The sequence below is a fragment of the Polistes fuscatus genome, unplaced genomic scaffold, assembly GCF_010416935.1.
Source record: "Polistes fuscatus isolate 324 unplaced genomic scaffold, CU_Pfus_HIC Scaffold1, whole genome shotgun sequence".
NCBI classification, from domain to species: Eukaryota; Metazoa; Arthropoda; class Insecta; order Hymenoptera; family Vespidae; genus Polistes; species Polistes fuscatus.
Genome location: NW_025112997.1, coordinates 2,714,179 through 2,741,448, shown reverse-complemented (window position 1 = coordinate 2,741,448; position 27,270 = coordinate 2,714,179). Strand labels below are relative to the sequence as shown.

The 27,270-nt window shown below is 28.7% G+C and overlaps 1 protein-coding gene across 16 annotated transcripts in view; it reads left to right on the top strand.

The window, feature by feature from the left end:
- LOC122523153 (patronin) overlaps positions 1-27,270 on the top strand; it is a 51,876-nt gene that overhangs the window by 19,585 nt on the left and 5,021 nt on the right. For 11 of the 16 annotated variants that reach the window (XM_043644798.1, XM_043644900.1, XM_043644893.1 and 8 more), the window contains 20 exons: positions 12,705-12,800; positions 15,956-16,171; positions 16,311-16,765; positions 16,856-16,971; positions 17,871-17,981; positions 19,711-19,792; positions 19,866-20,085; positions 20,163-20,679; positions 20,757-20,923; positions 21,860-21,871; positions 22,736-22,915; positions 24,151-24,284; positions 24,372-24,525; positions 24,597-24,795; positions 24,885-25,117; positions 25,221-25,395; positions 25,495-25,775; positions 26,262-26,555; positions 26,664-26,900; positions 26,992-27,169. In XM_043644798.1, the coding sequence (XP_043500733.1) occupies positions 12,705-12,800; positions 15,956-16,171; positions 16,311-16,765; positions 16,856-16,971; positions 17,871-17,981; positions 19,711-19,792; positions 19,866-20,085; positions 20,163-20,679; positions 20,757-20,923; positions 21,860-21,871; positions 22,736-22,915; positions 24,151-24,284; positions 24,372-24,525; positions 24,597-24,795; positions 24,885-25,117; positions 25,221-25,395; positions 25,495-25,775; positions 26,262-26,555; positions 26,664-26,900; positions 26,992-27,169 (4,057 nt within the window). The remainder of the gene's footprint in view (positions 1-12,704; positions 12,801-15,955; positions 16,172-16,310; positions 16,766-16,855; positions 16,972-17,870; positions 17,982-19,710; positions 19,793-19,865; positions 20,086-20,162; positions 20,680-20,756; positions 20,924-21,859; positions 21,872-22,735; positions 22,916-24,150; positions 24,285-24,371; positions 24,526-24,596; positions 24,796-24,884; positions 25,118-25,220; positions 25,396-25,494; positions 25,776-26,261; positions 26,556-26,663; positions 26,901-26,991; positions 27,170-27,270) is intronic. The other 5 variants (XM_043644848.1, XM_043644816.1, XM_043644825.1 and 2 more) reach the window with 4 other exon arrangements.

The following is a 27,270-nucleotide window of genomic DNA, read 5'->3' as shown; positions in this document are numbered from 1 at the left end:
CCATTTTCTTTGAATTATATCTATTAAAATTATTTATTATATCGTATAAATTAAATAGGATAAATATATATATATATCAAATAGTAAGAATCAACGTGTTGAATAGATATTTTAAAGGGGTGATAATTTAATGAAACAACGATCATCGGTCAATTTATAAATCGTCTTTTTATTGAGAATTTTTGCAAAATAGATCACACAGGATAAACAATGACGACAACAACAACGACACGTGTATATGGTGTGTCTTAGACAAATAAATTGATGAGTTAATATTTTAACGCTCAAATGAACGCGAATATTATTTTCCCGTATAGTTGATTGATTTACTCTATAAGATCGGTGATTTTCTCCTTTTGAAAATGAAACAACAAATATAAAATAATATATATTGAATATACAATATTAACACGATAAATCCGAAGGAAATTTTATTCAATACGGACGAACCCTTGATATGGAACAATAAATAAAAATTACGTAGTAGAGAGGGGGGGGATACGTAATAAATACTTATGATATTATATAAAAAGAATAAAGGTTTGGTTTATTGTTTGGCAATTGTGTAAGCCGCTTAAAACAAGAAGTGGACGTTAAATAGTTAACGTGGTCGTCGGTGCGTGGACCACGATCCACATACGAAACAGTGCGAACGTTCTTTCTTCGTGGCTAACAGCAGCAGCAGCCTGCAGTAGCAACAACTGCAGCAGCAACTGCAGTTGCAACAGTAACAAACTCCATTAGTGGTGGTGATGATCGCGAAGAAGGAGGTGTATTTTTAGAAGAAACTAAAATTCAATTTCTATTTTCTATTATTAGTTAAGAAAATAATAAAAAGTTGTCGGTTACGTTAATACATTAAAATATAATCGCGATGTATTTTATTATTATTATAATAATAATAATAATCATAATCATCACAACTCTGTTCTTCATTGTTAGAATCACGAAGTTTAAATGGACGACGATGAGTCAATTTTCGCGATGACCTGATCGATGATGATCTAATCACGAATTCCCAATTGTGTTTTTAAGATCGTAGAGTTTTAATCAAAAAGAGTTTAGAATTTTGTATTTATTATTTGTGAATTATTTTGTTGTTCTATACTTCGGCCGAATGATTTGGATACTACGATTGGTATTGGTAAGATTTTTTAATTGTAACTTTGTATTTTTATATATATATATATATTAGACTGTGCCAAATAAATCGACTATTTTTTTTTTTCGGTCCCATATCAAAATTTCGTTGAGAGTGACGAAAAAAAAATTGTGTCAAAATTTGAGCCCTCTATCTTCATTTTTCAGTTAGCGCTCGCTAAAATAAGAATTTTCGCCAAAAAAAGTTTTTTTTCACTTATTTTTTGGTTATAGACAATTCAATATACCAAATATAAAAAACCCTTGGTATGGTTTTGTAGGAAATTAAATTCTCTACAAAGATGATTTTTTATCGAACTTAAAAAGTCAACAGCTTTTTTTTTATAGCTGATTAAATTACATTTCGTTCTATAATTTTCATTTTTAATTATTGATGAACACTTATTAAACTACTTCCTAACGAAAAGAATATACTAATGCAATTTTTCTAGGAATATTTATGATCTAAAAAAATAGTTTTTATGCCGTAATGAATGTAAATACTGTTGAGTAATTTATATTCTTTACTTTTAAAATAATGAATTACATGTCAATTCTATTTTTTTTTGTTTTTCACCTTATTGATTCACACACACACACACAAAATTCGGTGAAATTTTTCTGTTTACAGTGAGAATTGAACAAACCAATGATTGTATAAAAAATCATTAGTATTTTAATAAAAATAGAAAATTACTAAAAACGAAATATCTTAAAAAATTTTAATAAATTAAAAAAATGATATGCTAATCTTTATTATTGTCTTTATTCATATGTTTTACTAGTTTTAAAGAGCTTACATTTTTTAAATAAACATTAATATAATTATGATAGACACACTTTTAATCTTGTTATATATAAATGAAACTAATAAGATCTTTACTTGAATTATTTTAAAATCAGTTATGAGATTCGAATAAACATATTACTCACATAAATTTCGTTTGTTACAATTGGGATATTTTTAGCGATGCTCAGCAACAACTTGTAATAAAAACTGTTTTTGTTCTTCATCACAAGTGAGACTATCATTATATTTATCAATTAATGCTACAGCTCTTTCGGCAATATCATTTACAACTTTTATCGATCGAACAATTTTTAAAGAAGCCTTGTACTCGTCATCGAATTCCCATTGATCTACAGGTAAATCAAGAAAACTTGTAGATAAACCGAACTTCTCGAATAAAACCATCGACTTTTAAGTAACAAAATCACTTATATCTTTTGAGCCGAATGATTTTAAATCTTCTTGTTTCAAACATAACTTTCTCGTATTTTCTGTTGTACTCTGTCGATTTTTTATTGCTTGAACCATTTTTATCTTGATGGCCGATGGAATTCTTTCATCGAAGAATGATAATGCCACAAGATCTTCGGCCAAGTACCAGAGATGTCTAAGAAATTTAGTTGATGCAGCTTCTTTTTTTAGATTAGCATATCATTTTTTTAATTTATTAAAATTTTTTAAGATATTTCGTTTTTAGTAATTTTCTATTTCTATTAAAATACTAATGATTTTTTATACAATCATTGGTTTGTTCAATTCTCACTGTAAACAGAAAAATTTCACCGAATTTTGTGTGAATCAATAAGGTGAAAAACAAAAAAAAATAGAATTGACATGTAATTCATTATTTTAAAAGTAAAGAATATAAATTACTCAACAGTATTTACATTCATTACGGCATAAAAACTATTTTTTTAGATCATAAATATTCCTAGAAAAATTGCATTAGTATGTTCTTTTCGTTAGGAAGTAGTTTAATAAGTGTTCATCAATAATTACAAATGAAAATTATAGAACGAAATGTAATTTAATCAGCTATAAAAAAAAAGCTGTTGACTTTTTAAGTTCGATAAAAAATCATCTTTGTAGAGAATTTAATTTCCTACAAAACCATACCAAGGGTTTTTTTATATTTGGTATATTGAATTGTCTATAACCAAAAAATAAGTGAAAAAAAACTTTTTTTGGCGAAAATTCTTATTTTAGCGAGCGCTAACTGAAAAATGAAGATAGAGGGCTCAAATTTTGACACAATTTTTTTTTCGTCACTCTCAACGAAATTTTGATATGGGACCGAAAAAAAAAAATAGTCGATTTATTTGGCACAGTCTAATATATATATATATATAATAATATATATAATAAAGTTTAGAAAATTATTTATTTTTATTTATAAAAGTTTACAGTTTCATTCGTTACCACGAATTTCGGTATTATATACATATATATATATGTGTGTATTCTTTTTCTATTCCCTCGTTCCATGATGGGGAAACCATAGGAAATCGTCCAACGTTGAGTATGCGTGTAATCGTCTTCGTCTATTGGTCGAGACTTCGACTTTCAACTTTTCACATTTACCTTCTCGTATCTAACGTTTTGGTTTACCTATTCTACCTCCGACAACGGAAGCTTTGCAAAACCATCGAACGACTATTTATATTTGTATATATATATGTGCGTATATGTGTGTATGTGTATGCGTGTTTGCATTCGAATCGAGTAAAAAGTATTTCTATTTTTTCATGCTTTTTTTTTTATTTGAGTACGTTGAAAAGAAAAATATTAAATACATTTTTGATCAGAACTACTACGATAGGAAATAGAAAATTGTTTAAACTTTTAATTGGTTCTGACGTTAACACAGTTATTTTGTGTGTTGATTTTTATTTTATTTTATTTTTTTTATTTCTTTTGAAAGAAAACAGTTGTAAATGCATGAAAATTTTTATTTCACACACACATATGTATATAAAATAAATAGAACATTTGTACTTTTATCGTAAATGAGGGGGGGGAGGAGAAAGGGGGGCAATTTTAGTCGGACAATAACAGTTATTCCGCTTTGAAAAAGTTTAAGTACTTTCAAAGAAATTTACCGTTCGGTGTTACATAGGTTAAGAGTACGTTAAGAGTACAATCAAATAATTGCATGAAAAAAAATCACGACTCGTTTACTCGTTTATATATAACCCATTATCAATTCATTAAATAATTATTAAGCGAGTTTTTTTTTTTTTGCATATATCACATTAAAATATACGTCGAGAAATAAATCTATGTTGTAAAAATTTGTTAATTAATCAAATATAAAACAGAAGAAAAAACATTGAATTACTTATAAAACAGAATTTAAAGGTGATCAAAATTTACAAAGTTAATTTAGAAGCAAAGAAATAATTTACAAAGGTTACAATATATGATAAAGTTTAGGAAATGAATATTTAATTTTGTAATAAAAGTATATATATTTATATATATATAAATTTATGATAAAAAGTTTACAAAATAATTTTTTATTTGTAAAAGTTTAAAGTTTTATTCGTTATCACGAATTTTGATATTATATTATTTGTCTTTATTTTTCACGTACTATTCCATATATCTCTTAAGAAATTAATGGGGTGGGGGGGGTGACAAAAAATGTGAGAAATATGAAAGAGACCTCGAAGAAATGAAATTCTTCGAGGATATTTATTATCCTCCTTTCTTGTGCCATCCAGGCTAAGTAAAGTCTCTCCTTTCTTTCTCTTTTTATTTTCTTCTCACTCTTTTTAACTCGAACTTGTCGTTATTCGATCGCCTTCGGGCTTGAAAGCTTCAAGTAACGAGGACTATCCAATAACGGTGGTTCTTTAAAACTAAAGATATTAAATATTTTTCAATCTTTCATCAGCAACACTGGATGGGAGGGGGGAAGGGAGGCTAGTGTTATATTTATTTCTAATTTAAAGCTGTAAATAATAAAATAAACTATTGAACAATATTCTAGAAACCCTAAAGAGTATTAGTCAATTTTGTCAGATTGTTTTATAAATAACAATAACATTTAAAAAAATATATTCACAGTATAATTAGTAAAACCTACTTAACCTATGGTTACTAAAACGGATGAGTGACCCGTTCGGAAAAATAAAAACCCAAATTCTTGAGTCAATCAATCCAACTGGCCCAATTTCGTTCACGAATCTTACAATTAACATTTATCTTAAACGTAAGATGACAAAATATGAACGGTTAACAAAACAAAAAAAACATTATATAATAATTTCTTCGATATTATTTAAATTAATAATGTGTTTTTTAAATGACTATTGTGTAGAATTTGATTATAGAATCGTGAATAATTTGTAGATGCATTTGCATTTGCATTTGATATTGCGTTAATGTTTGTTGCGTATGTGTGTAGTATGTGTATATACGTAGAATATACGTTTATTAGAGAAACTAACTAGTACGATCCTTGATACGACGATGGTCAGGGCTATTTGCCATACTACGTGGGTGGAAATTATCTGAAATTCGATCTAACCTCGCTCTTTTGTCCAATCATTTCACATATTATATATATATGTGTATATACATATTATTGTATGGGTGTAGATTTTTTTTATCCATGTACTTATTCGATCTAATGATAAATGTGAGCGAGATGGAACATTAGAAATGTGAAATGCATTTCTTGAATAAATACCTAATCGATTAAACATTTTTTTTTCATTTTGTATAATATTTAAATACAGTTAGGGTTAGTGTGGTGGGTGTATTATACTGCGGTTGAAAATCTACGATATATTTTAAATAGTTAATGAAATTAATTAAGTTAATTTCTATTTATTTTTATTTTAAATCGATATTTAATATTATTTAATCAATTATTAATTGAATTGTTATTCAAATGTTATTCGAACAACAAATAATTATATTTCATTAAATTCTTCAATTGAAACTTTAACCACACAACTAATACTTACACACTTATCTTAGAGTGTTTTTATCTATTATTATCAATTGGATAGAAAAATTAAATGAACAATTAAACAAAAAAAACAGAAAACAATAGAAATTAAACTAATTAAATAAATTAAATATATAATTAAAAATAATTAAATAAATTAAATATATAATAATAATAAATTAAATACATAAATAAAAATAATTATTATGTTAAGAAAGGAATAGAAAAAGAAAGGTAGATAAGTATATATATATAAAAGAAAAAATCCGTTTGGTCGACGAAAGGGAAGGAAGTAGTCGTTCAGTTTTGTTTGACTTGGCATAGGAAACTCTATGAAAAGCCCTACAAGAAGAACTACCAGTGATACAGAAAGAGAAAAAGGAAGATAAAGAGAGAGAGAGAGAGAGTGAGTTTTCAGTTCTCTCAGTTCTCTTTCTCTCTATACTACTACTTCTGTTTTATTATTTCTCTTGTTGTTCACACTCCTCGTAAATCGGTGAACCTTCGAGGAGACGTACCAGACATGCCTCCTTTCTTTTTTTGCTTTGATCTTCGGCCTTCCTTGCGAACCAAGTGCATACATGCGTTTTATTTTTCTTCCTATCGTGCCATACTATCTTCTTTCCCTTTCTCTCTCTTTTACTCTTTCATTCTATGTGCATATGTTAGAAAGAAAGATGTACCTACAAGAGAAGGGAAATGAGAGAATTCATGCGTTGAAACCATTTATCCTGAAAACGTTAACGTGTTTCGAGAAAAGGAACAAACAAGTGGAGAGAGAGAGAGAGAAAAGAAAAATCTTGTTTGAATTTTCTAAGATATTATATTATAATGTAATATTCAATTAATATTATGAATATATTTTTTTATTCTAATTATTTGTTATTGTTAGGATGAACCAAAAGTTTGCGCGTTTATTGTGTTGCTTCGGATAGGGCAATTTTTTGAAGCCAATAAAAATTACTTTATATGCAAGTGAAATATTCATTTAAAAACACACAAACTTTCGGTTTACCCTAATATATTTTTCTCTCTCTTTCTTTTTCATAGAATTTTAATACAATCATTCCGAAAAGTTACGCGATGATAGGTAATGGAACTAATGAAAATCGCATATGTCGAGGGTAGGTGGGTGGGGGTGGTAGTGTACAAGTTTGCATTTCGTAATAACTATCGATTCACTTATATATTTCATCATACACATACATTCTCACACAATCGAAAGATAAGCGGGTTTAGAAGGAAATATTTTATATCTGCTTTTTTACTTTACCGGTTTCTCATTTGTCAGTCTACAGAATATCTAGGAAATGTGAAGAATATGAATATATTTCCTACATTGCCGGATTTTTTTTGGCGTTGTCAACAATGTCGGAGGTCCCACTTTGCTTATAACATATATATACCTTTTAAGAAAGTAAAAATGGTGTCTTTCGTACCAACCAACTCTTTTCCTTCCGAGTACCCCTCCCCCCGCCCTTCCATAAGCGCACGCGTCGACAGAAGATAAAAGAGGCGAGAACGATGGTCTGTGTGTCTCTGTGTGTGCGTGTGTGTGTGTGTGTTGTTCTCTCGAGGATGCACCAAAAAAGGAAACGGGAAAGATACCACCCGTGCTTGGGAAGTCGTCTCTCGTAATGGCTCTTACGAAGAGTCCATCGATGCGTTGACTTGTTTGCTTGCATTTGCTGCATTTACTGTTGCTGCTGTTGCCGGTGGTGATATTACTCTTGCTCTTGCTATTTTTCTATTGGTGTTAATGTTGATGTTAATGCTAGGTCCCACCTTATTTTCTATCCAACTCATACGATGCAACCTACCAACCTACTCATGAGAGAGAGAAAGAGAGAGAGAGAAGTTTCCTTGGAAGTCGAGTCACTTAACGTTTACCTAGAAAATAGACACACACACACACACACATATATTATATATATATATACATATACGTTTTTCGTGTCAACGTGACATTTTTAGATGTTTGTGAGATATCTATTTAAAATATTTTAATATCTTTCTTTTTATATTTTTGTTCATCTCGATGAGAATTTATTTCATCGTTCGTTTCATTATTTGTTGCATAATAAATAAACAAAGAATTTATTTTTTTTTTATAGTTTCCATTGAAAAAAAAAACAATTAAAAAAATAACTAAATTACTTTTCCAGGAACTATTCAATATTTAGTTAGAATATAAAAAAAGTAAGAAGTTTTATTATTATTAAATTGTTCTATTTATACATGGTGTCTTATATAGATCTGTTTATATATAGAGAGAAAAATTCTTTGTACTTTTATTCGAAGGAAAAGGATGAGTTAGGAAAGGTTTAAGAACATTGAAAAAGAGATGAAACTTTTTTACTTCTCTCTTTTTCTCGTTTTGATGCATTTCTATGCACTTTAGTATTTCCTTTATGCGTTCTATATATACCGGGTGTCCCAGTGTAATATTGATTATCACAAGCACTGTTTTTTAATTTTTTTTCTTTCTATCTTCCCGACACAAAGGTGGACTTTTCTGAAGCATGCCACATTATGTGGGCAGTGTCCATGGCCGGAATCCATATTAAGAATTTATACCGTTACTCCGTTGATTATTACGAGAGTTAGTTTGCATTGTGTCTACCTTACCAGACGTTAGAACTGTCCATTAATTAAATCTAAAGGGACACGAGAAGGTTCAGAGAAAATATCTCTCTCTCTCTCTCTCTGTGTATTTTTTTCTTTTTTTTTTATTACATGAAAAAAATTACACTTAACATTTTAATATCTCCTACTCGCACGTTTACTTTCATGGATCGTTAAATCATTTTATTGATATACATTAACAAATTTTTTTTTCTTACACCTTTTTTTCTTTTTCTCCTTTATCCACCTAATTTTCGGTTTCCTTATATCTTAGAAAAAATTTCTTTCTTTTTTTCTACACACTTAACACAGTTACAGTTATATACTATATATTACATATTTACATTTTATACTTCATTTTGTAATAATTTCTTTTTTATGTTCTTTCTTTTTTAAAATCAAATTATTGGATATTCGAAGATACTTAAATGTATTTCAATATTATTTTTATTTTCTTATCGTGAATATTAATTTATTTTTGATAAAATTTCAAGTGCATTTAATGATTAAAATTTTGGTAATTAACATTTCAAAAATAAGATCACATTCGTGCGATGATCAAAGATTAACATCATAACTCCTTGTGAAAAGTTCGATCGAACGAACGTGTACCCATTTTATGTACTAGTAATGCAATATGTATTTCATGTCTTACATACACATTTCTACTTAAACATACATACATACACACATACACACGTACGTTTACTGTATACATAGTGTGTGTGTGACTCTCTTTAAGCTATGACCTGGCATCTTTTTATAGACAAGAAGCCACGCGTATATAAAAGCACCGCTGCCTGGACGTGCGCACGTGCGTTGCATTCCCCGTGCGGACGCTTAAACGCGCCTCCGGTTTTCTTTCCAACATCGTAAAAGGACAATTTTATTTTTTCAATCGTATATACAGCTATACAGCAGCGGTGGTTGTTGTTCTTCCATTTTTTAAACTCCTTCCTCTTTTTTTTTTCTTTTTTTTTTTTAATTTCAAAATTTTCAATGCCGCCTCGCCGCCCCCTTTCCTCCCCATCCTCCATCATCGTCATCGTCATCGATGTGTATAAAATTATAAGAGAAAAAATATAAACATTGTTTGGAGTTTATATTTTAATTATATTAGATAATTAAGCACGAAATGTTGTCCAATTTGTAAATGAAAATAATTCGAATAATTATTAATGATTTAATTTAAATGTAATAAAAATTATTTTTAAAAAATATATGATACAAATAATATATAAGAACTTAAAATTGAATAAAAGTGATTGTAATAGTATTCTTAAAATATTGTAAAAAGAAAAGAAAAAAAAAATTATAATAAATAATAATAGATGCAGATTTTTTATTCATATAGTAGGATATTTATTTAAAAATAAAATAAAGTTAAATAGGAATTTCAGAAGAACCACTGGTATATACAATATACATACGACTAATGCATTTACTGACACGTAATTTTAGAATAATCCATAATATCCAAACGAGACTGAGATGTGAGATTACTTTAAAAGGATATAAATGAATTTCTCTTAACGCGTTTTGTAACATTTTTCTCAAATGCATATTTCAATTTTATCGATCGTTCTAATTTTGAACAAATTTTATCTACCATTTTTAGATGGATAATTGTATTTTCTTTCTTTTTAATTAAAAATTTAAAATTGAAAATTTTGTTTGTTTTTCTGAAAGAGTGCTGCATTGATTTTTGCTTAAATTATCCAAGAACTTTTTATATTTTGTCTGGAATATTTTTTAACGAGTAGAATTGTATATATATGTGTGTATGTTTGTGGTGTACGTGTGTGTTTCTCGATATTTCATGTAAAACGTCATTCCAGATTTCTTTCCGTTCTTATCCCAACGAGTCGATAAAGAGGCCATTGAAATATTTCTCAAACTCGAATCAGTATTCCAGGAAAGACGAAGAAAATAGTAACATCTTTCAAGTTGCTATCTTCTATTCTTTAGAGAACAGTAAATCGTGTTTTATTGTACTTATCTTCGAGTTTTCTAGAAAATCAAAATGATTTTGTTCGAACAATAGAAATGATCGATACAATTTTTATAAATATCAAACAAAGTAAAATATAAATAAAATTAATAAATTTCTTTATCAACAATTACTTTTTGGTTTAAATAAAAAAATCAAATTGTCCAACGAGTCTATGCAATTATTTTCTTACCGTTAATTTATTTATTTATTTAAAAAAAAATAAGAAAACCAACCACGTATAATCTAACGATCAATAATTATTATTACGTATATAAATGAAATTTAAAATATATATATTTATTTATATATAAATGCGCGTTAATAAAATGCATTAAAAAATGTATTCAAACTTTTGATACATAATATAAGAAACGAGTTTCTCGTGAATTGAATTATAAAATCAGTCGTTTCTGTGTGATATATATAAAGGAGTGGGGGGTGGAAGTGGGGAGTGTTTCATACGATAGAATGAAAAAGTTTCTTTTTTATTTTTCATTTCTAATGACAGTTAAGTTAAAGATGAAGTGTATTAATGGAAAAAGGGAAAATTTTTTCCCTTCTTCAATCCCTTCTGCATTCCCTTCTGCATTCTCTTTTTTATTCCTTTCCTTATTCCTTTATTCCCTTCTTCCCTTCAGGGCTGTCTATTTTGAAGGATGACGTTTAATGGCTTGCGAACAAGCATTCCTCGATAACAATGATTGTTAAACTTCGCTGATCTCTTTTAACACGTTCGAGAGATCCTCCTTTCCCCCTTCCCCTCTTCCTCCACCACGTCGCCTCGCCCATTCTTGCGGTAAACTATCCGAGTAATATTGTGGAAAACTTTCCTACTACCCGATATAAAACTTTATCGAATATTGCAATCAAGAATTTAAAAAAAAAAAAAAAAAAAAATAGAAAAATTAATTACGATTCGAATAATAATTATTTATTTCTTTATCGATCGAAAAGTACAACGCAAAAAGGAAGGGTGTCGTTCAAAAAATGTTACCGAGTTTTGATTTGTTTAAAAAAACGCGCGTTTATATTTAAACATTTCGTACAATTTTTGCTTTTTCGTAATTTCAAAGTGTTCGAAGTGTTTAAGAGTAGAATTGATATTTTAAAATCGTTTAGAAACTTTAAATAGTACAATCAATCCCGTAATATAATATATTATATTTGAGCACAATTCATTATTTAAATTTGTTAAATTGCAAACTTTTAAATAAAGTCTCTAGGAAGAATTGATTTAATCTCGTTTTGTAGAAATATTCTGTACTTTTGCTTAATTTGTTATTTAAATTAAAAAATTTCAAACTAAAGAAACCTCTCCAAAGGGGTTGGAGGGGAGAAAGGAAGAATAATTGATTTAATATTGTCTAGGAACTTTAGTCCATTCTGTAGAAATATATTACACTTTGGTTTAATTTATTATTTAAATTTGTAATATTTCAAACTGAAAATGAATCACCAAGAATAATTGATTAAATATTGTCTAGAAATTTCAATAAAATCTTATAGAAATTCCTTTTTTTTTATAATACACCACCATAACAATACAGCATCTTTTGAGAGGAGGAAGAGGTGGAGGAGGAAAGGAGGGGGGGGTGTAGGTACGAATAAGAACCCTGTCTCGAGTGGCTCGATAGTGAAAGCTTCTTATCTTTCTCTTAGCATGTGTTAAAAGATAGCAAAAGGGAAGATGTGTTTAAAGTATAATGAAGGAAGATAAGTAAAGTATTCTTGATAACAAAGTATTTATTATTTATCAATTTTTATGTATATTCTTAATCGATAAAAGACACGAATGATCTTTTTTATTTTGTATTTTTCTTTATTTCTATTTCTATTGGTAATTGACCTGTGGGGGCGGGGCTTTAAATAAAAACATGGCCGACTATTGTCATCTAATCAAAGAGTTATCCGTTTGCTTATATTCGATAATTATATTTATTTGAATTAATTTATGTTATCCTTAAGTGATTATATTTAACAAAGGTAATTTTATCACTTCAATAGTATATATTAAAAAATATTTATTTACCTCGTTATTTTATTTTAATGAATCTTACGTTGCTTTAATAATTTATTATTGTATATTGTACATTGAAACTGGTGGTTTCTTTTTTTGTCACCAGACGTCGTGACTAAAGTAATCGATTCCTAAATAAATACATTTATTAATTTAAGGATTTGTTTGTTGTATTTTTCAGGCTAAACAACGTGCCTCCGTGAAATGGCTCCTATCGAAGGCATACAATAATCGAGTACCAGACAACCTTCGCGAGCCATATTATCGTGATCACGAGGTAAACGATTTTTTCATTTTATATATTCTATTTTTTTTTTTTATTATTATTATTAACCTGAACAATGCACCAGTGCAACGTTTCTCAACCTTTCAATCTAGGAGAAAAATAATCATAATTTATATCATGGGGAAACAATTATGAAATAATTGCAATTCGCGAGTCCAACATTTTTCAATCTTTTCATAGATATCCAAATTGGGGGAATATATATATATATATATAGTTGCATTAAATAAATTTATTTTAACTTATTTATTATCACATTTGTAATTCATAATTATTGCAATATAGTAATAAATTCAACTAAATCGTTGAACTTTAACCAATTAATTTATTTGTTTATTTTGATATTGATTTGTTAAGAATAATCATATCGACTGAAAAAATATAATCTTTCATAGGATTGATCTCGATTTTGTTAAAATATATTTTCTTTGGAAAATAAATTGTCATAAACACGTTGCAGAAAAACGTGAGTTCTGATGATAGTTGATTTAATTCAAATCTCAATAGTTGATCTAATTTAAATCTCAATTGTATTATTCTTCTAGAACGTCGTACACATTCGTTGTCTCTTCTTTTTCTTCTTCTTCTTTTGTATTTAACAATGAAACGTGTAACATCGTTTGTTTTAACTTTATTATTTTGATTATTTTTATTATTTCCAATTTTATCTAAATGTATCGATTATAGGAAATCTATTTTCTAAGTTTCGTTCAACGACTTGCACACGAATACACACACACACACACACACACACATATATATATATATTATGAGACTTTTATTATAAAAGTAATATCTAATTATAAATCATTTGCAAAATATTATATTTTTCAAAAGATTTAAAATTATTTTTTATAATCAGCGATTTATAATATATGTATTATATACGTGTTCATATTGAATACATGGTGTTAAACGTTTCTAAAATGTGTTTTTTGGATTTATCATAGTCTAGTTTGACACACACAAAAGATTTAGAATATTTATTATAAATAAATAAAAGATTGCACTTTCTTACTATTTCACTTATTCTATTTATCATAATAATATTCATTTCAACTGTAATATCGAAGTTTCGAAACAACATCATTTCCGTACCATTAATTATCTTACTAATGACTCGAAGATTGTATTTCGTTTTGTGGAAAATATACATTTTCTCTGTTTAAAACTATCCACGAATGAAAGTTCAAACTCCTCTCCCACGAAGAATTGAGTATCTGAACTTCATGAAACATTAATTTTCGATTCCTTTTATTGTCTATAAATTCTAACACAAATTATAGTATATATAGAAATATCCAGGGGGGGGGTTTGATTTATTTTCTTTTTTTATCGATAAACGAAATTATAGATTTATTTATTTATTTCGGTTTTTTTTTTTTTATTGGAGCTATGAAAAACTAAGGAAATAGTTTCGAAACAATTTGTTGAGTTGACCAATAGTTGTGTGAGTAATGTCAATAAAAAGAATATTAAATTACAATGAAAATAAATATTAAAATCAACATTATAATTACAATTATAAATTAAGATAAATGAAAAAAGTACCATTACCGTTAGTTACTTAAATAAAATATAGTTAAATAAATAAAACATTTCTACAATAAAAAAGAAAACAAATATAAAATAAAAATATAAAAATCATTTATCACATAAAATTTTTGTTGAAAGTACTTATTGGTCAATTCAAAGAACACTCGTTCATCGATTATCTGTCGATTACTTGAGAATAGTTCAAGTTTTAATGCGTTGATGATTATAGTTCTAGTTCTAAGAGATAGGTAAGAGGGGATCCTGGCTGATTTCCAAGAGGTCGTTATCACATTGCACTCTTCCTTCCTTCCCCCCTCTGTTTCTATCTCTCTCTTTATATATATATTTCTTTCTCTTTCTCATTTACACCTGAACGAAAAAGAAGCTACGAGCATCGTCGTCCGATAATTGATATCTCTTCTTTCATTCCTTCTTTCCTTTTTTTCTTTTTTTTTTTGTTCATCGTTTCTCCGTAGAAAAGAAAATCTCTACGGCAGAAAACTCTAATCGATTGGAATTTAAATTCCCTTTCTAGTTTTAAATCATATCGTTATAATCAAAACGGAATCATTAATTAATTCTTGCCCTATTATCTTCTACCAGCTGGTTGTGTTTTGCTACTTGCTATTATTTGCTACATTACTGTTACTACTACACACATTTTCTTTATTTATTCTCCTGATTATTGCAATAGAATATTTTTATATCATATTGCAACTGTGTGTGTATGTGTTTTTTTTTTGTCATTCAACTAAATAAAAATTTTGTATAGAAATATTATCGATTAATTATCCATAGTCAGTGTTGTTATCATTCGAAACATTGTAACGTTTTATTAAATTAATAATTCCCATTTTTGAATTTCTTCATTTTTATTTTGTTCACTTAATGACAATTTAACACAACAAATAAAAAAAAAGAGATCTGTTGAAAGAGATCTGAAATGTTGTATTGCAACAAATGCGAAACGTGTAACAAAGTATTATTACGGCATAGAAATTAATTTGATAAGAATTAAATATTTGAATAGTAATTATCAATTTATTTTGATAAAAAAATGTGATGATTTTGTTCTTTACGTTAGATAAAAAAGTTGTGTCTTTCAAATATTTTATATTATCTGTATACGTTTATGTTGACATCAGCACATATATATATTACGAGATTGTCTTCTTCTTCTTCTTCTTCAATATTTATACTTCGGTCAAAGCAACAACCAACACACAACCGTCTATTTTCCTTTGATGGTTCTTCTTACGTTTTGCAATATGTAGAATAAGGGATGGTGTGTCGTGTCGGTGAATCTTACACAGTATTATGTTTCATTCACATCAGAGTCACCACATATAGCAAACGTGTTGTGTTGTGTGCAGTAATACGGATCGATAATTCAACGCAGAGAATTTATTATTTTTCACTTTCTTCGTCATCGTCCAATTATTTTCATGGGAATATCTTAGTGATGATGATGATGATGATGACGATGATGAGAAATCCATGCTAACTCGTTTATATATATATTTTTTTTACTATTAAATTTTATTTCACAATTGAATTTCGTCTGTTTTGTGTTTTTTTGATTATACTAATATTGAATTATTATTTTATAGGATCAAGAACATTTGAAACCGCAGATCGTCCACGCACTCTCCAATGCAGAACTTTATTGTCTCGCTTTGGCGAACATTTATTCTGATCCAAATTATCACAATCAGAATCATTGCGGTATACTCCAAGCATTGGCGAGGAAGGGCGTGAACGTTGCCGAATCAAACAATACTCAGCTCACCGAAACGATTCTCATTCAAAATTCACCAATTAAAATGGTAAGATTGTTGTTTTGTAAGTATTTATTTGTAATGTATATATATAAATGATATTTTAAATAAATTCAATTCAATTTGAATGATAGAAAGAATTTAATTGATATATTTTATAATAACTTACTTATTAATTTTATTATAGTCGGCTCATATGACTGTGATAGAAGGCCTTATGGTCTTATACGCGAAGGAAGTGGTAACTGGTGATCGTGTCGTGTCAGCAATACGTAGATTTGATCCTCAAGCTGACGTAGAAGTTCCAAACGATCACGAGAAAGGACTTTTACTTTGGATAAGCCACGCTTCGCACGCATTAATCGCTAAAATTCAAAGTGAGGAAGGTGGTGGCGATAAGACAAGATTACCAGAACTGCCAGCCGCTAAAGATTTCCATTCTCTCTGCGATGGTGTTGGATTAGCAGCCGTCGTTGCCTTTTATTGTCCTGGCGAATTGAATTGGATGGACATCAGGGTGTCTAAAAGACCTTCTGTTGCTGATGCCTTGCACAATCTTTCATTGGTACATACTTTTTGTACTAGATGCTTACCCTATTCTATTTTCCATATGCAACCTGAAGATGTTACCTATATGAGAGGGTAAGTTAAGTTATAATTAAAATTAATTTTAATTACAACAAAAAAAATAACAATTATATATGATATTTTAAATGATTATTATTTGGACAGATCTATGAAACCAAATTTGGTAGTCTTTCTGGCGGACATGTACAACGTTTTGGAAATTCATCCAGCCAAATGCGTACGATATCCTGGCGAGGAAAGGGCAATGCAATTCTTGGATGGTACGTGATATATTCTATGAATAATCGTACATGATTTCCCTCTGGATATATATACTTCCTATTTGGAAAGATCGGTTCGATCATGTTGACAGCCTACCTTGAATATTTAATGTATTATTTATAACACTGCGGGATTTTAATTATAAAACTCGTTGTTACTCTCGGTGGTGGAAATTAATTTATTTAATTGTTTAAGAATGTTTGGTGAAGGCTGGCATACATATTGCATCCGGACTTTTTTTTACCCGTTCTATAATTTGTGTTATTATACTTATTTTTTTTTCTTCCATGGAATTCCATTGCTATTGCAGGCAATATTTTTACATTCTATTATGAAAAAAAAACATATCGTTTCGTTTTATTTATAATATTAATAATAATAATAATATATTTATATAATTTATGTTAAAACCTTGAGAGAGAAGCATTGCCTGCAATTGGATTGGTATCACGCTTTTTATCAGTGTCAATACACACACTCGCTCCAGCCTTAAGAAACCAGATAATATCCTCAGCAACGACTAATAAATATATCTATCCTAATTAATTTGATACTTTGTAAGCAGAAAAGAAAAGAGAAAAGAAAAACAGTGAAAATGAAAGAAAGATTAAACGTAAATATATATATATTAAAAAAAAAAAAAAAGAATAAAAAGAATGAAAGAAAGGAAGGAAAGAAGGGGAAAAAAATAATATGCAAAAGAAACTAAAGTGAAATTAAACGATAGTATATTAAAATATACAACTGTAATACTCGTATTTCCATATATTTCTATGGCATAATCTTCTTGATGCTTGACAACAACGCTACTATCCTCCTCGCCTTCTTCTTTCGTCAACTTCCGGTTGCCAATGAACCAATACTGTGTGTGCGTGCGGGTGACACGGGCAATGTGCAGCGTGCCCGCGCAATAGTCATGGCGTAGCTCATAAAAGAAGTCTACCACAGTCTATAGCTCCGATACCTGATCTGAGAAGCAACCTCTCCGTATCCGCGCCAGGCTTCACAGGTACCCACCACACGTTACCAAACCAATCATCAACTAGGTGGTCTTCTCTTGTGAATCGCGTTTCGCAGACTGACATGTTTTCACATATATATTATTATATTTAAATAGAGAGAAACAAACAAAAATAATAATACATATGACAAATCTAAAGGATCCAAGTGTTATCTATAGGAGGATTTCTCTACATTTTTAATTATATACATATATCCACATTATATATATACCTTTATTTATATATATACTTCTTTATACTTCGTTAAAATATTTCTATATTTCTCACGTTCATTTATAGTTCACATTCGTTATACTTTTAATGTGGAGATCAGATCGGTATATATATAGCTTCTTTACTTAACACATAATATATATATGTATATACATATATATATATATATACATATATAATTTTATACTTATGAAATATATATGATGTTATATATACTTCTTCTTTATAATTAAATTATATAAAACGAATATTATTTTAAATTTATATATATGTGTATATATTTGTGTGTGTTGAGCACAATTTTTGCTGATTATTACTCGCTTTTATCGATGTTACACCATCCTCTTTGACAACACAACTAAGGGAAATCAATGATGATTATTAATAAAGTGAACAGATTCGTTTTTTTTTTCTTTTTTATTATTCGTCAGTCATACAAATGCGTTTTCAATTTCTAAGAACTTATCTATATATATAATTATAGTATTTATTATCTGTATTTAAGTACAGGTATTAGGAGCGCACTTGCTTGTTACTAATCCATAATATGTGCATAACATTCCGATCATTGTCATAAAGCGTAGCGATATCCCCCTTCGAACATGATTGCATGTAAATTACCATGTGTTTAGCGAAAGAAAAAACACATTTTTCTTATACGTGTGCGCGGCAATGGCTGCTGTGCTTCTTGCATTCGCTTAGAATTCTATTTATTTTGCATGAGGTTGAGACATCTAATTACAATAATATCAATTAATATAAAATAGCGTCACTAAATGTGAAAGAAAATTTAGGGTATTCATTAAAAAAAAGATTTAAAAAATAATATCTACTCCATGTTCAGTTAGTATGTTTGTTTTGCAATGTATATTGTGTATATGTATCTGTGTTATTTATGATTTTATATATATGTGTATATATATAAATATCATTTTTAACCATCTCATCATTCGTTCCTTTTTCCTTATTTTAATTTTTTTCTATTTCTTTTCAGAATCGTTAATATGTTTAGTATATTTGCTAGTTAATAGTTAGTAATTAATTAATTAAATTGTAATTTTTACATGAACATCTTATATCTATATCTTATAATTATATTGTAAATTATAGACTTTTATTTTATACTAATTTCTTCGAAAATTGTTTAATCTTGTATAGAAATTTTGTTCTATTTCTTTGCTTTGAAGGATCATGATTTCTTCTCCCATAATAATAGCATTAGAATTTTAATACTGAGTGATGTTTAATCTCTTATTTTTTAAGTTTCACATATTTTAGCTTAATTAATATGATATGTATATATATATATATATATATATACGTATATATATACAGAATTGATTTTTTATATTCATCATGTCTATTTTTACTTTCTTTTTAATGTTATTTTTTTGTTCTTTTTCTTATATATTTAGATATTTATATATTTGAGATTTTGTGCGTAAATCGTGTATTCCAGATAACTCGTACGATTAAATGGTTTTTCTTTATTTTATTTTCTAGTTGCTAAAAGCGTGCCATCCAGTACTGTGAAAAAGTCACAATCTTTGCAACAAACTGCTGAAAGTCATTCTTATGATGACAGGTATGCAATGAGCTTGAAACGTCAAAGATTAATTTTGATTAATTATTAATATAAATAATTGGTTGTATTATAGAAGGGCAGGTAGCGAAGAAAGTTTCATAGTACATCGTGGAAAAGGTATTCCTACTTTGAGTTCAGTGGCTGATGAGAAAATAATTAGCAGAGCAGAAGCTGCAGGAAGACCGAGCAATTGGGAAGATCAAAGAAGAACTTCTTATGCCGGTCGTCGATCAAGACGTAACAGCGTTACTGATGATTCTCAATTGACCATTGAAAATTTTGGTGGATCTCAGGTATATTTTCAAACTCAGCATCGAATTTTGAAATTAACAAAAATAACGGATTACACTACGAAAGATTTTTTATGCAGGATAATTTACATAACTTTGGTAGAAATCCGGATAAAGAAGTAGGAGTGTATACTGGTAAAAGAAGTAGCACCGAACCCACTTTACCTGCACGTTCAAGTGTTCAGGATGTTTATGGAAGTGGCGTTCAACATATACTTTCTGATAATGGTTATAACAATGAAGAACCATCCAGGTTGAGAAGACAAGCCTCGAATTCTAGCTTGGATAATGTTGCCCTCAAGAGCATTTTACATTCCAGTGAAAATGATAATAACGATGCTAGTACTACGAAATTGTCCAGTTTTTCTAACCTCAGTAAACAGAGTATGGAAAAGGGGATCAATCTTACTTATACTGATCAAGATAGAGGAGATGATAATTCAACGACCAAATCTAATGTAACTAATAAAAAGTATGGTCAAAGTAATGGAAATGGTATTGCTGAGAAAAAGACTACGTTTGCGACATTACCAAATACTACAACATGGCAACAACAAAGCACACAACATTCTCAACAAATGGAAAATCAATCGATCGGTGAGACTTTGATCGATCAAATTTTACTCGTATTATATATATTTATGTAATTTAACATTTTATTTTTAATATATTAGACGAAAATGGTGGTAATACCGTAATGGCCTCGCAGCTGAACAATATTAGATTAAAGCTAGAAGAAAAACGTCGTCATATTGAAAACGAAAAAAGAAGAATGGAAGTGGTCATGTCGAAGCAACGACAAAAGGTTGGAAAAGCTGCATTTCTACAAGCAGTTACAAAGGTATATTAAAACGATATATATATATCTAGAATAATTCTTAAAATCATTGATACTACATTACGTTCTTTTTACATTTATTCATAACCGTTTCTATTTTAGACCATGACTATTAATGATTTGTTTCATCTTCGTTGATCATAAAATCCTAGAAAATTTGTCTATCATATCTTTCAAAATTTATTTATTTGGGAAACAGAACATTATATGTAGACATGAGTCAATGATTATTAATTTAATATTAATAATTATTAATTTCATTAAGTCATTTTATATATATATAAAAATTTAGGCACGGGTGTTTAGTATAGATCAATGCATATAGAAAACACTATGAACAAAAATTTAGTGTGTTTCTTTTTCTTCGTCTGGTTATCGTTCAACAACATTTATGTTACGCATATCTCATATTAATAACATTAATTATTGCATACACATATGTTTATATTTAGATAGTAGTGTTAAATATAATGCATCCCACGTTAATCCTTTGTACGATCATTCAAACTATGAATATTTGATCACAAAATTATAAAGTTTGATATGTGCAGTGCTTAATGTGGAACGATTCATTAATTTTTAACTTTGTAGATACTTTTATCATTTTTTTCTTTTTTTTTTGATCGTATATTTTATATTGTACAATTTAAAAGTATGTGTGTGTTTTTTTTATTATTATATTAACAGAAGAAAATAAGCTTGTGGAGTATGTAAAGCCTACTTGGTTTAAGGTAAAAATCTGCGCATCTTTTTCATCAATTAATTCATTTATTCGTTATCATAATTTTGTAGAAAAACTTCGATCCAACTTCTTCCATTTGATTTGCTTCAGTAATTCGACTTTTTTCTTTTTGATTTTTCTCTCTGCATTATTGTAAAGTAATTATCGAAATACTAACAAGATTATTTTTAATACTATTCTTTTTTTCCATCTTTCAGCTGTTCATGGTGGTAAGTGCATATTGATGCACATTGAATATCTTTTTTGTTTTTCTATATTTACTTTTTCTTTTCTTATTTAAAAAAAGAAAAAAATTGAAGGTTTATATTCATTTGGTTATCCTTATAGTATTATTGCTTTTATGAATTATTTTTATGAATTATTAATAGTTTGTATATATATATGAAACATTTGGAAGAAAAATATGATCTTGTGAGATTGCATTTTCTTTGTATTTTTTATTTTTTTTTTTTTCGAGGTGCTGGTGTGCATGTTGAATTGTTTACTATCGATGTATATATTATAACAGAAATGAATTCAAGCATTTTATTTATTACATACTTAGACAATTATTATAGAAATATTATTAAATTAAAAACCAAATCTATTGACACAATATAATCATTTGTATTTAGAATTATTGCTATAATAGAGAATTCACAAATGCCATAATCAAGATAGAATTATCATGAATTTGACAAATGAAAATTTATACATATAATAATATATTGTGTTAAAATTTATCCTTTAGTTGGAGCCATCGCATTGTTAATTGCCTACTCCTAGTTTTTTCTTTTTCTTTTTCTTTTCCTATGTATCGAATATTTTTCAAACGAAAAATTTAGAACAGAGTTTGCGCACATGTAGTAAATTAGCTTTAAAAAAAAAATTAAATATTATATATAAATAAATATATATAAATATATATATATGATTTGCAAGAAATTTTTTCTTAATTAAATAAGCTTTGGCTCTTTGATGCTTGAACGTAAAATAAAAATCTGGTTATGGACACACGCACTCTTCCATGGTGTACAATGGTTGGTGGCGGACTCTGAGTACTTAACAAGGCACGCTGGTTGGGCTGGTTGCAGGGTAAGGTAAAGTCTCCTTCCTCGTCAACATCTGGGGGGGACAGTCCGGAAGAAATTGGTCCCCCCACCCCAGTAACCTCTGCATCTTCGGGGGAGACCCCAACAAGTGTATCTGAGGCCAATCCTGTACCCCCTCAACAACCCTCTCAAGAAAAACCACAGAGACCCTTCTCGCTCAAGGTACGACAACTATTTACAAAAAGGTTTCTCTCCAGGTGGGAAACTTGGACGTTGTAATGCAGCAATAATTTTCTATTTCTTTTCTATTTTTTTTTCTTCCTTTTTTTTTCAATAAATAAAATTAATTAATTAATATGTGCTTTTGTGTATGGCTTCGAATATATATATCAGTCAGATTACTTTTTGTTCATTTTCTCTGATGCATAGCATTTAGCAGCAAATGAATCAAATTAAATAAATCTTAATTTTATTTTTATATATGTCTCATTGTTGAACAAACAAATTAAAAAGAAAGGCCATCAATTTCTATAGCGTATGATTGCTTTTTTCTTCTATTAAATCTTCATGGTAGAAATTGTTCGCATTTTTTCTTTTTTTTTTCTTTTTTCTTTTATATAACAATCGAATTAATTATTTATGCTTTTTAGATAATAATAATAGTTGAGTATTCGAGGAAAACGAAACAATTCGGAGAGTAATTTTTAATTATAAATATTGTATAACAATTATCATCCTTTTCCTTATAAACCTTTTTTCTATATTACATGAATAACCAATTGTGAAGTGCATGATGCAGTACTAAACACTCTTGAGACAATGTTTGTATGCTACTCACAAGCATATTTTTATTGATATTTTTTTTGTATTATTTTGTTTGTTTGTTTGTTTGTTTGTTTTGCATTTTTATTCTAACATTTAAAAAAGTATTTTATTTTTATGGGTTATTGTGTGCGTATTTTGTTCATATGAATGTTCTGTATATAATTTGTTTCTTTTTTAATTATTATTTTTATTTTGGTTTGTATTTTCTTTCTATTGCTTTGATTTAATTTATGCCACTATGGCACTTTATTAATCTAAAAAAACAAAAAAAGCTGATCATTAATTTTATTCACTAACTTTCTTTTAGTTTTTAGTAGACATATGATTCTTGTTATGTTTTTTGTATAGTAATACCAAAATATTGATCAAACAAATAAATAAATGTGACATATTTTTAGCAGATCTTCTTATCACGAGTATTGTCAACTATTCTCGAGAGAATATAATAAATGATTTTAAATGTATATTTGTAATATTTACAATTTAATATTTTCTATTATATTTTATAGCAAATATTTATTATTAACATTAATATTTTCGATAATTCACTCTTTCACACGTTAGACTATTCGCAGAGTTATTTATAATATCACGAATAAATTATTTAATATTTGATTAATATATATATGCAGGAAATCAGTGAAGATGTTCGAGATGTAGAACATAAATGGTTGGAGCAAGACGGTAATGCACCATTTATCGAAACAAGGCGTACACCGGACATCGAAAATATGGATTTAGATCAGTATCATCAATCAATATCACTGTAAATATATTTCAATTAAAACTATGTAATTTAATGTTGCTTTCATCATAGAATGCAATTATTATTAATGATATATTTTGAATACAGAATGAACAGCAGTCTTAGTGAAATACAAGCTGATATACAACGTTTAGCTAATCAACAAAATCAAATACAACAACAGCACTTGATGACGCAGCATCAGCAACAAATGCAACAACAATTGCAACAGTTACAAAGTCTTAGTCAGCATCATATGCAAGTAAGAAATTAGATTTTTAGTCAATTGTTCGTTCTTGGACCATTTGAAATAATATTTTCATTCTTATATAGCCTTATGGCATGTCTCAGATGGGTACGTTAACTCCGAGAATACAAGATTCTCAACAGTCACAGTTTTATTTACACGATCAACCACAGTTGCAAAGGAGAACATGGGGACAACCTCCGCCAAGTCAGAATTTAGCTAACGAAATGACTAATGTAGGATATCAGCAATCTATTGACTCGCGATTTAATCCACAAACAACTGGTAAACAATTTCTTTTCATTTTCTTTCACGTTATTTGTCATTTTATTAATTAGCACCAAATATATTGAATTATTTTAAATTATTAATAGCTTACCAACAAGATATGCGTTTATATCAAGATACAAGAAGTTGGAATACTCATCCACCTCAACAAAAAGGTTTTGTATTTCATGAAACATCTCAAGAGCCAAGGTATCTTAATGGTGGTGATCATAGTCTTTGTAATAATCAAATGAATCAGCCAGTATCTACTTATCCAACGTCTGCATCACTTTTTAATCAAACTGCATCAACGACTGCTAGTCCTCAACATCGTAACGCCGTAAGATTAATTTATTATAATTAAAATTAGAAAAAGAGAAGAAGGAAAACCAAATACAAAACACTAGTTGACAAAATAATATTTAATTATATTTTACATATAGATTCATCGAATTAGTCAGTTAATGAGCGAAAGTCCGGAATCGAAAAGGCCAACTGTACATCATATTCCAATAACTTGCGAAAGTCCTACAGAAAAAAGACAATGTGCTACTTTACATACTCCTGTTCCAGCTCCACCTGTTGATGATATGAAACCACAAAATATATCATTCATTGGTTAATATTATATTTATAAATCAATTATCATTAATTGAACAATAACTAATAATATATATATATTAATTGTTAATTTAATTTAATGATTTTTATTTTTAGGAAACGATGATGAAGTCGTACATGGTATACGAGGTTTGCATATTACTTCAGGTAGTCGAACTTATAGGATACCATCTCCAACTAGGCCTTCCATATCACGAAATTCTTTTCAACCTCATCCATCGCTTAGAGAAGCAACACCATCTCCTTCGAGAACTCCAGAAGTTACACCGCTCGATCCTACAGATGCAGGTGAAAAAGGCTTCTACATTTCCTTTGACAATGACGTGCCTAAGAAGCCAAAACCAACTCTTAGACTTAAAAGAACATCTCCGAAGAAGGTAATTTCAAAATTACAATCTCGTCTTATTATTAACTTTTTACCTTACAACAATATCGTGTGAGACTCGTGGTAAGAAAATTGGACCAAATACAAAAATCACGATGTGTATAAAAATGTACTACGATTGTCATAACTTCGAATGCCTAATCGAACCGTGAAATGGTTCAACGTGTGACATGAACTTGCTGTTGATTATGGCACGCGTCATCGAAACTTTAAATTGTATGGCAAAGGATTGAAATACTTTTTATTATTATTATTATTATTATTATTATTATTATTATTATTATTATTATTATTATTATTATTATTATTATTATTACTATTAATAATATTGAGGGCGAGGCTAGTAATCTACCCTCAGTAAAAACAATAAAGCGCTCCCGGAAATAGCAATAAAAGCTATTATAAAAGGACGAAGTCCTAATAAAAAGAAGAAGAAGAAGAAGATTATTAATATTATTGCATTAAAATAATTTTGTAGGAAAGAAACGTGTCTTCTTATATAGAACACGAAGACTTCACAGTGCGTACGGAATCACCACCTGTTAGTATAACAGAAAGACAAAAGCAGTTGGAAGCGCAGAAAGATTTGGAAAGAGAAAGACAACGTCAAGCAGAAGAGAGAGAATTTTTAAGGCAAGAAATGAGGGATAGAGAATTGCAAAAGGAAATGGATAGAGAACGTCAAAGAGATAGACACCGTGATAGTAGCGCGGAAGGTCGTCAATCAAGCGCCGGTTTAGTTATTGGAAAGCAATTAACGAATCCTGATCCGGTATGTACTCGTAAAAATAAAAACGATAAAGAAACTATAATTATATTATTCTATATGTATAACTATACATTGATATTATTTACTACATGGTTAACTTGTTTTCCACAGAATTCATTGGACGAGATGGAAAAGAAAAAGGAACGTATAATGTTATTATCATTACAAAGAAGACAACAGCAAGAAGAAATGAAGGAAAGAAAGGAGGCTGAAGCTCAAGCACGCAGAGAACAAGAGAAATTAAAAGCTGAAGAGAGAACGCGTAAGAAGGAAGAAGAAAGACAGAGGAGAGCTCACATTTTAGAACAATATAAAGTTAAGAAAGCAATCGAAGAAGCTGAAAGAGAAGTAAGTTAGTTACAAATAAATTATTTTTTTATTGTCTATTATTATTCTTAGAGATTTAATTATGTCATTATCATCTCTGTTAAATCTTTAGGGAAAAGTCATTGACAAGGAATTGTTGAATGCAATAAAACCAACCAAATTACGTAACAAGACTGCAACTACGCGTCCACGACCAAAGACAATTCACGTTGACGCCGGTACGGAATTGGATTCTGGAGCTCTCACGCCTAGTCGTGGAAAGAAAGGTTCTTCCTCTAATTTGAGTACAGGTAGGTTTTTCCATTATTAAATTGCATCGTAATCGTTTATGACGATTACTTATAAATCCATTTGTGTTTTTTAGAGATAAGATTATGTATCAATTTAATTA